The sequence below is a fragment of the Rutilus rutilus genome (assembly GCF_951802725.1).
Source record: "Rutilus rutilus genome assembly, chromosome: 6".
NCBI classification, from domain to species: Eukaryota; Metazoa; Chordata; class Actinopteri; order Cypriniformes; family Leuciscidae; genus Rutilus; species Rutilus rutilus.
The window spans coordinates 39702981-39720665 of NC_140214.1; the positions used below are offsets into that span (position 1 = coordinate 39702981).

The 17685-nt window shown below is 37.3% G+C and overlaps 1 protein-coding gene and 1 long non-coding RNA gene across 3 annotated transcripts in view; one reads left to right on the forward strand and one right to left on the reverse strand.

Moving 5' to 3' along the window:
- Positions 1 to 17685, forward strand: part of LOC311291369 — a 205932-nt gene that overhangs the window by 99510 nt on the left and 88737 nt on the right. The window lies entirely within an intron of this gene.
- LOC311291336 (NACHT, LRR and PYD domains-containing protein 3-like) overlaps positions 1 to 17685 on the reverse strand; it is a 32204-nt gene that overhangs the window by 7598 nt on the left and 6921 nt on the right. For both annotated transcript variants that reach the window (XM_084410306.1, XM_084410307.1), the window contains exons 7-9: positions 16997 to 17167; positions 4425 to 4598; positions 3538 to 3708 (exon numbers count right to left, since the gene is read on the reverse strand). In XM_084410306.1, the coding sequence (XP_084266432.1) occupies positions 3538 to 3708; positions 4425 to 4598; positions 16997 to 17167 (516 nt within the window). The remainder of the gene's footprint in view (positions 1 to 3537; positions 3709 to 4424; positions 4599 to 16996; positions 17168 to 17685) is intronic.

A 17685-nucleotide genomic window follows, 5' to 3' on the forward strand; every position in this document is an offset into this window, starting at 1 on the left:
CTCTTTAAGGAAATCAGTCAGACTTTCCCCATGCTTGTTCAGGCCCGAGTCCAACACCACTCTAGGACTAATATCATCCTCGTCGACATAGTCTCTGTGGTGCGCAACACGACTATTCAGATCCCCACAAATATAAACAGAATCAGCCTCAACCGTAAAAATCAAAGACAATAAGTGTGCATAAAAAAGGTCAGCATTACGGCCCCATGTTGAAGTTTCAGGAGACAAATAACATGAAATCAAAATAAATGAATATTGTGAGCTAGTGTGCTCGAACCGCAAACACAGAATTCCGTCATAAGTCTTGTCCTCAATCGTAACAGAAAAGTTGTCCAAATTAGTTTTTTTTTATAAATACACCCACACCCCCAGAGGCTTTGACAGCTCTTTTATGAGCAACACGATTATGTCCAATCCAACTGTATCCATGAAGCTCAGGTATAAGAGCGGACAAATGAGTCTCATTTAATGAAATAATTCCTGGCTCAAACGAAAGAAGCAGTTGCGCTCTTAGCTTACCATTTGCAAGCGTCCATCCATTAACGTTCCAATGAACTAAGGCAATATAATCCAAAACAGGCTGGGCATGAAGTCTTCAAACCGAAGGCTGTGGTGTCGATCCCGCCGTACCCCTGGCTTGACCACGCTTTACTAGCCGTCCGTTGTTAGCCAAGTAGTAGTCTTTAGCAGCTGGGATCTCTCTAAGCAGAGTCCTAAGATTGAATTCCATGAGACGCTCAGCGTGTGATTTCGCTGACGAAACATACACCCTTCGGTAACTTTCATTGTCCTTGAGTTTAGGCCGCCGCCGAAGCACAGCCACCTTCTCCGGTGTTGTCTCGAGTTCCACTCTGATGAGTCCCGGATTTCGCCCTTGCGCCCTCATGCGCTCCACGGCCACAATTTTTGACACCGGCTCGCAGTCCATTCCCTCGCACAGCAGAGTTTTTACTTTGGCCTCAACATCTTCTCCCTCCGTTTGCGACAGTCCCACAATTACCAACGACACGTCAGGATCAAACTGCTTACCCTTAGCTTTTTTCTCATTCATTTTAGTGATCCATTCTAGAACAGAGAATTCCCACTTCCAGATCCAATGCGTGTTGCATCTCCTTGACTGCTTTAGCCACCTCGCGCTTGAATGCTTCTTTACTCTCACTAATAAGTTTTTCCATGGACTCACGAAGACTTTCCATTTTGTCATTCATTTGTTTTTCAATTGTAGTCTGCATAGTGTCCATTTTTGCGCTAAGCGCACGTAGTTCATTCATTAAAGCCGCGTGGTCGCTGTCGGCGTCTTTCTTACGGTGTCTAGTACCATCAGCCATCTTGCCCCTGTATAACATGTAAAACTATGAAAACTTAAATAGTAAAGGCCATTTGGCCTTAGTTTTGTCTTCTTAATACAACATTACAAAAAAAGGATTGCACCTCCTGCAAATTACCCACCTGAGAACAAAAATAAATGAAATGAATATAAAATATCAAGCCAAACAGGTACACAATGTATACAATTTATATTTAAAAAAAAGTGTAGCTTTGAAAAGGGGATTGTTTTATTGCAAATATGCATTTTGTTAAAGGAGAATTTTAACATTGAGCTCATTTTTTTGTAAATTTGGATTGCTGTCAGTACAGAGAACAACGACAAAACATAAAAGTTTAAGCATATGTGATGCATTGCATATGTGCAGGTCTGACTGGCGCGTGAGTGGCTGAATGTGAGGTGGAAGTGTGCTTTCGGAGCATGTGATTGGCTGAAGTTAAGTTATTAACATTAAGTGGAAATTGTTTTTTTTTGAGTGAATAAATTGAACTGATTACTCCAAAAACATTGATTAATTTAGGAAAGAAACAAGTTGCTGAAACTGATCTTTGATGCTCACACATATTGCTCATATGCCTCTGGACACAGAAGGATTGCATTGGCGTTTGATTGAAATGTAACATCTATGCAAAATAATCATTGAATCATTTCTCATTCCTGTTTGGAATAAGTGATTGTGTTTTGTCAACAATAAGCATAAAATTTCTGCATTTCAATTTTGTAGTGTGGATCATTCATTGCAACATTTAACCTGATTCTCATGTTTAAGAATCTGTTTTCTGCTTGACAAATAATTTATGCTACTGTCCACTGACATGCTTTTAAAGCTGTTGATATCCCATTTTTTTGTCCTTCAAACACCTTAAATTGCACATGTGTAGATCAGGAAGATCTAAATTTCCCCTGAACCCCCCTAGCAACATCAATTGTGGGACCTCAGTTTTTATAAAACCCTCCATACGGCCCTGCCTTCATGTTACCATTGTCTTCTGTCTGGCTTTGTTCCCTGTAACTGCTGTTGGTGACCTTCATGTTTCTCAGTCAAGTCTTTGTTTTTTTAGTTTTGTTCACGTTTATTTGAATAAAGCTGCACTTGCGTTCAGTAGTGATGGGAGAAACAAAGCTTTTCAAAGCTTCAAATCAATTAAACCAATTTCTTCGCAAAATGATTCACTGTTTTGAAGCGTTAGTCTAAGCGTGCAAGCGTGTGGCTTCGAAACGACACACGCTGAGACAAAAACTGCATAAAAACACCTTCTACAAACCCATTACAAATGTTTTATTGAAAGTAAAATCTATTAAATGCAATTAACTAATCATCTAATATGATTAAATATCAAGTGTCTGTATAATATGTGCTCTTTTATCAATTTTCAGTGCTTGTTTTGTTTATTTTATGGATGGCTCAGCTAAACAGGCCAATAAGAAACTATTAACTACTATTATTCCTTTTAATTATACTAATGTCTAATTAAAACATCTACAAATGTATAAAACTGATCAGAGATCAGGTTAAACCCACAGACACTTGTTCAATCTCAGTAAATCTGCATGATTCATGGGTTCACAGAGATCATCGCCCCCCAGTGGAGAACCATTGACATTTCCAAATGTTTCGAAACAGTTATGAAGTAACTAAGCCTCGTTTACTGAAATCATGTGACTTTGGCAGTTTGAAACACACTCCGAACCACTGATTCAAAACAAAAGATTGGTAAAGGTTTCGTAGCTTCATGAAGCGTGTTTCGAAAGCTCCCACCACTAGCGTTCAGTGGATCTTATTACAGGCAGATACTGATCACAGACTTTTAAAATGCACTAGTTCAATTACCAATTTTTACAAGTTACAGTATATGCTGCACCAAAATTAGACATTTTACATTTTGGGAAATACAAACACTGAATTGAAAGCAGTTATGAACATTTCTGATTCTGATGTCACAAAAAACATTGTTCTGCCTCTACAGAAACTGAAATAATTATTGACCCATGATCCAACTGTCTGTCTTAACCAAATATTTAAAGCTTGATATCACATTTTAATTGTGTGTTTTAAATTTGCTGTTTAATTTTATTACTTTAAATTGCTGTGGCTCTGTGTGACGCTGAGGAAAAAACTGCTCTGGCTCAAACAAGTGAGGAAATATTATCATCAGCTAACATTACTACTAAAAGTAAAGTAACATTATAAATAAATGAGCGATACTCACGTCAGTGTGTTGAGTTGACAGTGTTTATCCTGCAGTAGAGCAGCGATCTGATTCACTCGTGTGTCTCCTAGTTCATGTTTACTCATATTCAGCTCTCTCTGGAGAAACGGGTTTTTACCCACAACTCTATTCACATACTGACAGGCTTCCTCTGCAGCAGGACTCAAAAACCTGCAGAAGAGTCAATTCAGTTCTCAACTAAATGTCTGTTGCATTACAAAAAAGATAGATACGATAAAAAAAAAAATTCTTTGAACATTTAAATACACAAATAAATATAAATTTAAAAAAGAAACTAGAGCAACACTCAGTCCTAAAGCAAACTCATAAGAACAGAAATGTCTCACAGAGCAGAAGGGCAAAGGCTCACTAGATCGTGGTTTTCAGTGTGAATACAGAGTGTGAAATTAAGATCTTTCTGGCTTTTAAGCAGGAGAAGTGAGAAACGTCAGCACAGAGAAAACTGGCTTGTGAAACTGCATGTTTGTGAACATCTGGAGACTCATAGACCTGCTGTAGAGAGATGCAGTGAATCTGGGCTTGATGGAAAACTATTGTGTTCAGAAAACTATTTCACTAAAAGGTTATCTAGAATTTTGATGAGAAGTTTGCACAAAAATAAAATTGTGCATTTCAATTATCAAGGTATACTCCAGAATAGCAGCCCATATACTGACCCATAATGTCTTTTTGACCTTTAGCTCGTTTCACAACTAAACTGTGTTGACGTTTATCATCATCATGACAGAACCTGCAGCATCTGATCTGATCTTGATCATTTTGATGCAGCTAATTGTCAAGCTAATTGTATAGCTAAAATAATATATTAGTTATGTGTATTTAGCCTCCATATAACTAATTTAGTAAATTATTTGACCCCGTCTCACCTCAGTGTCTTCAGTTGACAGGCTGGATCCTGTAGTAAATCAGTGAGCTTCTTCACTCCTGATTGTCCAGGATCATTTCCTGTGAGATCCAGCTCTATCAGGTGTGAAGGGTTTGATCTCAGAGCTGAAGCCAGAGCTTTATAACCTTCTTCTGTCACACTGCAGTTAGAGAGTCTAGAACAGGAATGAAAGCATTCAGCTGATTAATCAGTTAAATCTGAACAATATAAATCCTTAAACTTGAATTTTATTTTGTTCTTTGTACAAATGCATTGAAATTTAGATGCAAAAACTGACAACTGAATATGGAGGCAAACAAAAGGCACAGAAATCTTTAATATGTTAGACATCAACATCACTTTCGAGATTACAATCTAAAAAATCTTATTTTATATAATCTTATCTAAAACTGTGTGAGCCCGTTTATCGGTCCAAATGGGGGTTTCTGCCAAAACAGGTGAAGGTCTCTGCGTGTTACTGTCTTTCCGCGTGGCAAAGTAATTTAATTCCCTTTAAGCTTTTATCTGACCCCATTTTATATCTGACTCCATTTTCAGTTAGATTGCCAATTGGTTATTGGTCAATTACATAATAGTTTAACAATAGATTTAATTGTTCTATTTAACTCTTTACTTATGTTTTACCCGTTCATATTAGGAAACTATGTCGCTCAGAGGTCCTAACACCTTGTTTAATGTGGGTCTCACGATCACAATCTCGCCAGCTTCAGTCACTAAACAGAGGTAATTGCTATATACCTGAGATCGGTCGCATTCATGCTTACACAATCAAAGATACTTTGGTAAGTAAGTGACTTAGGTCACTTGATGGAGTTTTTCGGTTCCTTGCCACTGTTGCCTTTGGCTTGCTCAGTTAGGGATATTTTGGGGATATTTAATTTAATTTTATCAATCAATAAATTCCACTAGAAACAAACCTTGTTGTATTATTTTAATTTAATACTGTGAAGCTGCTTTGATACAATCTGTATTGTGAAAAGCGCTATACAAATATACTTGACTTGGTAAAGCCCCCGTGATTGCATACACTTGAAATTAAAGTAGCGTTTACTTCAGTAGAGGTATGGCCACTACTACAGATATAAGTCAACCAACTTTACTTGTCTTATAATAGCTTTGGATTGGCCATGCCATGGTTTCCCACATACACTTATCTAAAGTAACATTAAATAAAAACAGAGGTAAGACACACCCAGATTTAGGTTGGTCAAGCAGCACTTTTGCTGCCCTAAACGTAAATTCACTTGTCTTTGCAAAACATGTACACTTGAATTAGCGCCAAAATATTAGTCGTCACTAATCTGATGCAAAACTTGCGGTAACTTACGAATCCGTTTAATCTACTTGGGAAAACAATTTCAGAGTCAGTCGGAATAAAATCAAATGTAACAATTTATTATGTCAGGTAAATGTATCATACCAATTACATAATCAGTTCAAAGATAAAAAAAAAATACAAAACATCAAATGCTCTGGAATAAAGAGAGAAGATGCGAACCTGACATTATAAAATACATGATGTGGAGTGCCTGCATACACTCTGCATCACAGGCTAATTTGAGTTACAAATCGCCACGAGCCTTCTTCAGCATCTCCCTAAATACTCAGACCAAGCAGAAACCTCTTTTCAAATGTTAACATGAGTTCACAGTGGGAATTTGCATTAATCAGCGTCCCAGACTTACTGGGGACAGAAGTTGAAGGAATGATGTGTAAATTGGGAGGTGATCAACTGACGTGTGATCGTGTCTCGAATGGGGATGGTAATATAGCAAGAGATAAAATGTTAATTTCCTTTGTTTTCTCAGAGAGTTGCCCTCTCTTCCAGTTCTTCCAGTTTATCCAGTCTTACAACTGTACAGGTGTAATAAGTGATCCACTGGAGGCAAGTTGTAAATTAGAACCCAAGTGCAGTTTATTGTAAAGAAAACATGAAACAAAAACATGACGTGGCATGACAAACAAAAACCGTGGCATGAACATGAACTTACTCAACAGCAGTACAGGAAACAATACTTGACCCAGACACATGGCAAACAAGAGGGCTTAAACCCCATGTTGCAAGTTAGAGTACCCAGTAAGCCAATGTATAGAAAAATAATGTAGGAACTAGATTTAAATATAAACATATACTTATAAAACGCTATTTAGGCTTCTGGAGTCGTTTTTGTGAGAGAATTTTACTTCCGCATTTGAAAACCGCCGAACCTGAAGTGACGTAACATGAGTGAGAGCGGTCAAAGTAAACAATAGGAAAGCAATGGATCGCAATGACAGCTCGGAAAGCTGGGGGAATTGTAGCCTAAATGTTTACTCGTATGATATATATAATTCATATATAATTGATATATATGATGATATCATATAATTATGAGCCTGATATGAAGCCAAGTGAGCAGGACAGGCCAGGGTTAGACAGAACAACGGTGAGTTGTGGTGTGAGGAGAACAGGGCGAGAGAACAGTGTTAGCTTATAGATGTATTCACGTTAGCCGACGATATGTATAACACTATGCTCAGATCACAATACTGTACAGATTATTATCATCATGGATCAGGCAATAGCAAATGACCCATTTGGTGACGATGAATACAAAAAATGATTACAAACTGTCTTACTGTATAAAAACTTTATATGTAGAAACAGCCAACACAAACATTAAAGTCGGTTTGTACAGATTGAAAATTAATTATAGAACATAATATATTATATTTATAATAATAATAATAATAATAATAATAATGTGTCGGCTGCAGACTAATAACAAACACATAAATGCATTACATTACAAGTTTATGTAGGATATGTTAATGAATTAAATTAAGACAAGGCACATTTTGTAAAACAGATGTACAATAAAAGTGATCTCTGACGGATCCGTGAGCGTCATGTTTCCCGCCGGCGGCCGAACCACATGCTGACGGCGGACCGTCACCGGGCGACCCGATGAAGGAGCCGGGACAGTGTGCACATATCGCCGGGATTATAATCATTCGGTCTATAGTGAACGCTACACACTACCGCGTTTTTCAAAGCAGAAGCAGAAGTGAAGTCCCGTCTCTTACCCGGCACAAAACGCACACAGGCACGGAAGATCGCACCGTCCTTTTTCTTATTCGGAAACCTGTGGACTCGATGTCCTGACAGGCCATAATTCACAATCATTTACCACGACGATGATTAATTGAAATACAATAAGCACCTAAAACACACTGAATCATGACCGCTCCAGCTGAATACCAACCTACTCCGCACTGAGCGCGAACGCAGAGCCAAACGACTACCTCATGTGACGTCATATGACGCGATGGTGAAAAAAAGCGTTTTTTCAACACGGTCAAGGAAACTGTCACGTTTTCTATTACATTTGTGCCCTTATGTCTTGCAAAACAATTTTTAATCCTGCATTTACTTTTCATACAAGGTTATATTAATTTTGAAAAAAAAAAAAAACCTGCAACATTGGCTTTAAATACACAGATAAATACACAAATACAAAAAAAATACACAAATACACATCTAACGTAGCACGGCGTTCGTGGCTCGACTAGTCGAGACTGTTTTCCAAGATGACACCTGCCTGTATACGGGTAATGTACTGTCTTTATAAAGTATCTTCTTATAAAACTGTATGTACACTTACAAAGTTCTCAATGCTTCGGTTTGTATGTAGAGACCCTCATTATGCTACCGTGTTAGTGTGAGGCTATTTTGAGCCTTGTTAGCGGTATTAACTAGCGTTTTACTTTTACTTACTCTGTGCCCCATATACTAGCGTTATAAGCTAATCTGTTTTTAGAGATGAAACTCTTTACATTCGATTATCATGAAAACGCATTCCATGGAACGATCGACTCGGTAACCATGTATTAATTACCCCTAGGTTAATTTTTCACCGGAATTGTCCTTTAATTTAATGCAGCAAATGTTATTTTACAGTGTAGGCTACTAAGATCTTTAGCCTACAACTCAGCCTTTTTCTTGGTTGTTTTTATAACAGACAAATCACAATTTATTTAACAGTGCCTTTTATAAAAGAGACTATAATAGAACTAAAAATTACCATTATATGTAGAATATTTTTGTACTTCACTTTTATTTGTTCCCATGTTCTAGTGGTGACTCTGACATTACAATGAACAAAGTAATTATGCAATTATTAAAATACAAAAATATAGGCTAATAAGTGATAAAAACATCTAACATGGCCACTTCTACCGGATTTAAATTGTCTGCTACTTTTTGCCAGCCCTCTCTCCTGGCTTTTGCAGACTTTGAGGTGTTCCCTGGTGTTTTGATTAAACATTAAAATTCCGAATAAACTTCCTACTATTAGTTCTTGCTCTGCTGAGGAGAAAAACTGAGCGCGCTCTTTGGCCACGCTGAGCAGCCAATAGCAGCGTTGCTGATCAATGTTTCTACTATCGATACATATCCCCTTTTAACCCTTTAAGTGTCACCCCCCTTTTTTAAATATACATGAAAATTCACATTTCGACTTTAAATGGTTGTAATTAAAGAATGCTTTGGAGTATAGACGTAAAATTGGTCTTGTTTTAAAGAAGACATTTGGCAGATTTTTGTTGAAGTGAAATAAATTAAGAAAGTGAAACAAAAAAAAAAGTTATAGAAGTTTGAGTTTATGAAAATGTACAATGTAAAAAATAATTATTCATATTTTATATAAAATATATATTTTTAAAACCTGGCCGACTCTAAAACTGCTAGAAAATCAAAGCCAAAAATCTGAATAAGTTGTGTTTCAAATTTTAGGTTGATATCTCAAAAAATGAGCTTTCAGTGAGATTTTGTTTGGGCGCAGTACCAAACATTTTCACTAGGTGACAACTGGACTCCATTACTGCCCATATAAGGGCGCCTCCATTTTCATATGCGTTATTAAAAACATTTTAATATCTTTTTTTCTAAAATAATTTAATGGATGATACCTTTTGAACTCTTGGCATGAAAACAAACTGAGGTTTCAACCATTCTATCATGATTTTTCATGTTCATTGCTAGGGATGCACCGATCCACATTTTTTCACTTCCGATCCGATCCCGATACCTGAATTTGGATATCGGCCGATACCGATACTATTCCGATACCAGAGCTGTGTTTGATTTAATACTATTATTATCATTATTGTTTATTTTGTATGTTGCTGAAATAAACTTCTCTCAACAGGCAAGTATGAATGATATGTTATGTACGTAGCCTATGTATGTATGCATGTATGTCCCAAAAGGTAACTTGAGGTAAGTATAAGGTCAGAAAAGGAAGTCAGAAAAACAGGAAATCCTGTTAACAGGAAAAATCCCATTCTGAAAACAAATATGCAACTGTAAGGGTTTCAAATTGATTGTCATGTCAATATTTATTACATTCCCAAAATGTCAAATACTTGCGTCTTGAAATATAAGAAAAGTGCAAGTGTAAACATCTTACACACACACTATCTGAAGGGTGATCCTCTCTCCGATGCAGTAACGTTAACTCTCTCGATGAATGCTCGATCAACATCAGCATCGTGCAAACAAACAAGCGGATTTCGCCTCAGACGCGCGTCGATTTTGCTTCAAACTTTAGCTTTTTACGCACGTAAATTTGACTCTGGTCGCGTGAATGGATTCAAAATATTAAATGTTTGATTGCGTTCGTTGTGTTGTACGACACGAGGGAGCTTTAAACTTAAAGGGCTCTGAATTACAGCTTTGCAAACATTGCATTTTGCTGTCTTGCTCTGCGGTGTTTCCAGTGTGAAGTATTTCCACACAGCGGACGTTGTTGGCTAGCCGCAAACCGTGGAATGGATTTCCTGAGCGTGTCTCATAACTCTGTGTCTCATTGAGCTGCGCCTCCGTTCAGGAAATCCATTCCACAGTTTGCAGCCAGCTAGCAGACTCGCCGGCGGGAATCACTTTTGGAGTCATTTCAGCAGACGTTAAAGCGAGCGCAGACATGACTCATGGATATCGGATATCTCAGCAGGTTGGATCGGGAAAATCCGATACGTGAATTACGCTGGTATCGGTCCCGATACCGATACTGGATCGGATCGGCCCCATCCCTATTCATTGCTATTTCAAAATAAAGGTCTGAACATGCCTTAGGAATATGAAAATATTGTTGTTGCAAATTGATAAATTACAGCTCCTCTCTAATTTATTTTGAAAATCATTCACCAAATATGAAAACTAGAGTTTGTAAGCTTTCAAATGATATATAGTTTGTCAAGATTAGTTTGTTTATTATAGGATATTAATGTTTTAAATATGTAATGATTTTGGGCCCACCGGTGGGCCGGTGACACTTAAGAGGTTTTAAACCAGCGCATGAACGCGCAATTATCTCACTAACTCAATCCAGCTATACTAATCATATCCGGCAGGTGTGTTCGAAGAACCTAATTAGCCAGATCATGATTAGCACGATGATATCATCTTGGATGTGTAATTTGATATCGGATGTTTTAAGCAACATACGAAGAACGAGCCCCAGGTCTGAAAGTCTGTGATCTGAATGATCCACAACAAATAACCAGAAAATGGTTGGAAAATTTAAGTTTGGGAATGGCCTAATTAAAGTCCAGACTACAACTCCATTGAAATGCTGTGGAAGTACGTGAAACACAGCTCATGCTGGAAAGTCTACAAATGTCTCTGAGCTGAAGCAGCTTTGTAAGGAGGAGTGGGACAAATGGACCAAAATATCTTCACAGTGGTGTAAAACACTCATAAACTAGAGGAAGTGTTTAGTCAAGACTAGCTGCAAAGCTGAAAGCAGAATCAAAGATACACAGCTCCCTCAAAAGCACTAAAATACATTAATCCTGTCACATAAAATATTAAGAGAAGTGATTTCTACCAGAACTCACCCTCCATTCTATGGCAGATTTACCAGCTCTGAGAGAATCATCTGAATTCTGACTCAACACTAGGTATGCAAGTAATGATTACATCACTAAAGTATAAATTACTATAAACAAAAACAGCACAATTTAAGTGTGAACTTATAAGAAGTAGACTATACATATAAAAAAAATACTGTATCCACTAAATATTATAATGCCTTGAAAATTAGCCCATGATTTACTCACCCTCAAGTAATCCTAGGTGTATATGACATTCTACTTTCAGACGAATACAATCGGAATCATATAAAAAAAAAAATGTCCTGTGCCCGGTTGCATAAAGCACCTTAAGTTTTTCCCTTAAGTATGATACTTAAGGGACGATTTCCCCTTACCTAAGAGAATAACTTAAAGGTACAATATGCAAGAATTTTGCATTAAAATATCCCATAATCTCAAGGCCAGTGTTATATATTTTGTTAAGTAGATTACTTACAATATCCCAAATGTTTCCAACTATTTTTAAATCGTCAGAAAATTGCGATTTTAACCAAGGAAACGGGGCGTTAGAGCAGGGGGGAGCTGGGAGTCGCCAGTCAATTGCGTCATATCCGCGTTACCCTCGGTTTCCGCTCGTACTGCGTGGAGTCCTGGACAAATGCGGAAGTTGTAGTTGTAGCGTCTATCAAGCAACACACGTTAGCTTGTTTTGTGCAGTCGTTATGGAACACAATTATTCTTTACCGATTGCAGCTGGTTCTGTCGACAAAGTATGCTTAATTTTATATTTTCCAAATGTAGCATTCGGTAATAGTTATGTTTATGTAAGGAAAGTATTATTGCTTTACATTTGTGTTTAGTTTATTGACATTGTGTATCACGTCTGGTGTTTATGGCCATGTAAATAAATACAGCATGTGTTATACATAAAGATTAATCAGTATTTTGGCAAATGATGTGGGTATGTTCGAATGTACTTTTACAACAATTGTTTAGAACACGTAAAACTGCGCCGCGTTATCACAACAATGAATTCGACATACATCTACAATACAGTAACATCTATGATAACCAATGTAGTATTAAACCTTACTTTCATTTTAAGTCAGTCAGGAAGGAAGACAGGGGTCGGCGTGACTGGGACTCGTACTTTATTAAAATAAAGCAAAACAAACAAAAGTCGCGCACAACGCGCATTCACCGTGGCAACCGCGACGGCACAAAACAGTTCAAAAATGAGAGCTCGGATCCACCGGTCTTCAGTCTCTCTCTCATTCCAGCGCGCGGCTTATAAGCGGTCTCTCCACGCGGCTCACTGCAATAAGACACAGGCGTTCGTCATTTGCACTTGACCTACTTGCTCGTCTCTTCTCTCTCCCATTACAGACCGCGCTGAACCACGCCCCCCTCGCCACAAAAAGCATGTCATTATAAAAAAAAAACTTAACCTCATCCTTGAACATGATTTTTCGATTCCCGTCTGACTGATTTACATCCACGGTGGAGTTTAAAACGACAGTTCCCATCATTCCACGCTCCTTCACATCGTCATCAAGCTACGCCGTTGTTGTTGTTTGGAATGTAGCGCCCTCTCGTGGCAAAAAAATCCTGCATATTGTAGCTTTAAAGGTGTTGCATATAATCTCTTAAACGATTCTCTTAGGTAAGGGAAACATTTAATTGTTTCACGACAGCGATCCTGGATTCACGTTATAAAGGTCTGTTGTTGCCATAGATGCGCAAAACACTAACACGTTCGCAGTTTCATCAAATAAAGTAGGCTAGGATATCGGAATGGATGAGAAATGCATTCTTCTTGACGAATATGGTAAAAGAAAAACAATTTTTGACCGTTGCGTTTAAATGACGAGAAAGAGCCCCCGCAACCCGATGAACCACTCTGCTGACAGACAATTTATGCACGTGGAAAACATCTCCCACTACAGTCTGAAAATTCCCAGTTGCAAAAAAACGCAATGCTATAAGTAGTTGTAACACCGCAGGTAAAGAGTGGTTGTGATGTGTGACATGCAAGGTCGCCGTCTAGTTTGTTAGCGATGTCAAATGTTGCACGTCGATCAAATCGGTATTCCTGCAACAATTTTTTATCGCTTAGATGGTCCAAAGGGTTCTCCCTATCCCTAAAAATGATTCTTGGCACATAATGGTCTGCAGCTGGTTCCATAAATTCAGCCATGTCGTCTTATTTTTGTCCGCGTTACTCTTAAAGGTGCATTGCGCAACATTTCATGTTAAAAATACCCGTTTTTCTAACCCATACATGCTTAAACAATTGCCTGATGAGCTGAATGAGCCCTTCTATGATCACTGCGATTGCCTCTATAATCCTGTACAGTAAAATAAATAAGAGGGATTCGGGTCGGAATCGACTGGGCGTGACGTCATGCGCGTTCACGCTTACCTGGCTATGTCTGGCAGGTTTGTGTATTCGCCGCCATTATCCGCATCAGCGAAGACAACTCAAGCGACTTTTGCAAAAGTAGAAGATGGATTCAAAGAGACCGGCTTCTTGTTCATCCCAAACCCCAACGCAAACTCCACGTAACCGCGTGCACAACTCTGGTTGCAGTTTCGCGTGTCGCCAGAAGGGGGCATAGTTCTGCAAAAACTCAGAGACTTGCGCAATGCACCTTTAACCCTCTGGGGTCTGAGGTGTTTTTGGGGTCCTTGAGATGTTCTGACATGCCCTGACATTTGTGCTTTTTTCAGTTGCTTATAAACATATTAATGGCAAAAAAAATTTACACACTATTTAGCACAAACAGGGCTACCATAATATGTGAGCAACAAGAATGTACATGTCTGCATTTTTGAGAGAATAATGTTTATGCGTGGTTATTGAAAAAACTAAAAACTAAAGTTTCTGAAATAAGGCCATAAAACACATACTAAATATGTGCCAATAAGACTTTTGTCTAATAGATGTCATTGCCTAGTGTTTTTTCTTCAAAATGATGTGAAAATCACCCTGCCTAATCATTCACATAACACAATACATTGATTTGAATTTTGCAAAGCACTTTCTGTTTGGAAAGGCCATATGCGGAGTGGGCGTCACAGATAATGCATATGTAGTGGTTCACACCTCAGGAGACAATGGGGCCCGCATACTTAATTAGCCATTCATTCAGGTGAGTCACTGAGCCACAAGAATGCAAGAGCAACAGTTGGAAGCATCTCAATTCTTTTTTATTTTTCCACATATTGTGCTTGCAATTTGGCCTATAATAGCCAAGGAAAACATGTCTAGTAATTGTGCAGTTAATTCTCATACTGTATTTTCAGTTTTGGAATATTTATCCTCTCCCCAAATTTGTCACTAATAAAACACAATAAAAATTATTTAAAGAAAAGGCTTATATTTACCTTTTAATAGTTTGTTTACATCTACCTTGTAAATATATTTTTTTATTAAAAAGGTTACAATTACAACAACAATTCAAGTGTAATCTTTCTTTGTAAAAACTAAAGTATACATTTTATCATACATATTTCAAAGTTAAAAAGGTTACAACAACAATAATTACAATTTCAACAATATTTCAAGTGTACTCTTTCTTTGTAAAAAAAAAAGATTATAGGCCTACATTTTATCTATGTATTCATTACTTTGAATATAGCCAACATTGGAACAGCTAACATCTTAGTTGATGACTTTATTTTTGACAAAAATAGTAGGCTATTTTATATATAGAAATTGCTAAACAAAAGCTTATTTGATGTGGCAGTATATTCTACAGTAAAAACTGTACCCAAATCTAAACAAAATGTTGTCTTTCATATTTCGCCTGACTGTAACGTTGTTTTCATGAAATATTAGTGCATACTGTTAATTTGCCGTTTAATATGTTGCTTATACAAATAGCCTACATTTTATTTAAACATATTTCAGTTGATTTTTACTCATCTCAGTATAGCAATACAGTTTGCTAAAACAACATAATTCATTCACACACGCGATTTAAATTTAACTTCTGGCAAAGATGAAGTTGATGATTGACTCGCGATCTTCGCAGTAGGCTAGTGAACGCACCGGAGAAATGCATATTTATTAGGCTTCATAGTTTTTTTTTTTTTTTGGATGGTTTTGTTTAGAACCAGCTTTCTGTAAATATATTTAAAAAAATTTAGACATGTGAGGCGAGTAGGCTACGGGTTCATGATGATCTCCAGTTCAGACCTTATGTTGTGATTGCTAGCCTATATTTACTTTAAATCCAGTAAATTTGTTAATGAAAAAATTATTAAAATTAAGATACAATTGATACAAAACGAAATTCGTTTTAAAGAAAGGATTTGTACTTTCTGTTTTGAGGTCTCTGTGAATGTTTGAAAGTCTTTTAGTGCTTAGAGCGCTCGCGTCCATAATGGAGAACTGTCACGTAATATTGTTTTTTTCCTCATAAATGCGAACACGAAAAATAAAAGACAAAAGACTTTAAAGTAAAACTTACTCCGAAATTGTGTCCTCGGCGGAATTCGCTCTTCAATATGCTGCCGTTCGTCGTCTGTTACAATCTTCCTCTGAGGAAACAACCCGGCGCTGTCCAGAATCATCTGAAGGGCGTCTTTATTACCGGAGAAGCGTGCCATACTCAAAACGCGATGAACTATCAGTGAGTCTGATGAAGAAACGGTGTTTTTATGGCATTGATCGGGGGGCGTATGCGATGCATACTAGATCACCTAAACTATTTACATGTGAATCGCGCCGGGGGCGGGGCGGCCGCAGCTCATTTAGAGATAATGAAGGGAGAAGGAAAAACGGTACCTCTCCTTGCTTTCAAGCGGATTACATGAGTTGAAAACATTTGTTTTTTATATAAATTACTTCATTTAAAAGAAGAGAGTTCAAGCTTCATAAACACATAACTCACATGCCTGTGTGAGAAGTATTCGCTGAGTTATGATTCATTTTCGGACGCGTTTCAGAATGGACTACACGGACAGAGAGAAGGCAGAACCTAGCTTCGTGTTTATTTTTCTTTATTTGGCAAAAAGCACCACACTTTGTTTTTATTGTGAGTATACACAAAAAAAATACACATTTAACAGAATCGATTGATGTATGAAACTCCTATGGAAAATCAAAGTCAACAGAGTATTTCTGAGTTTCTTTTACACTGATAAAAAAAAAGCGAGCTGGTATCGCCGGCGATACCGCCGACCTCAGGGGGTTAAGGTTACGATTTCCAAACCTTAAGCTATACTTAGGGAAATGACTGTTAAGGGGTTTTATGCAACACTTAATGCTTTTTAAGGGATTACTTAAGTGAGAAAACAGCGTTTAAGGGAAATTCTAAGTGTTTATGACGTTTCACTTAAAGAAACCTTAAGTACCCTTTTTTTTCTGCAACACCCTTAGGTTTAAGGGAAACATAAGGGAGAACTAAAGGGAAAATTACACTTAAGGTGCTTTATGCAACCGGGCACTGGCTCTTCCATGCTTTATAATAGCAGTGAATGGCTGTATATTTTTCAAGTCCATCAAAGTATGAAAAACTCGATGAAAAAACACAACAACAATAAAATAGCACAATGACAGGATTGATATGGTATACCCACATTGTAACAAATAAATAAAAGATCTTTGAATTTTTCACAAAAGTTCTCTCGCATCGTCCTGTCAATCATCGCACCTCACTCTAGTCATGTGATTCCTGTGGCTCAACTTACCTCAGTATCTCCAATTTACACATTATATTCTTCAGTCCAGTGCAGAGCAGCTTCACTCCTGAATCCTGCAGATTATTATTGTTCATGTTCAGCTCTTTCAGATTGGTATCTGATCCAAGAACTGCAGCCAGAGCTGAACAGCTTTTGTCTGTTAAGTTACAATCATTTAACCTACAATAAGTCACAACACAGAATTAGATGGAACACATACAATACATTTTCTATATACAAATATTAAACACATTTTTCATTTATTTTTTACATAAACAGCACATACAGCAAAGAGGCTGAGTTAAACTAACATTCATCTTCAGAAACTACTATTTCCAGTACATTAGTGTTTTTTATTCAGTGACAAATAACATCAAAATGTAGATAAAACGAAATGTGTTTGAAAAAATGTTTGTGTAAAGCTTTTATAGCTATAGGATTTTTTCTCTATTTATGTCACCTGATGGAGTTTAGGTTTTTGCCACTGTTGCCTCTGTCTTGCTTAGTTGGGGACACTTAATATTCAACAATATTATTGACTTGACTGCACCGACACCATTATATGAGACAGTTCACACTTTTATGGCAAGTTAAAGGCCTTACACTATAATTCTAAAAATGCCTCCATTCACATGTACATGTCTTTTTGACATAAAATCTTTAATGATTTAAGTAAAGCTAAGATTACTTAAAACTAA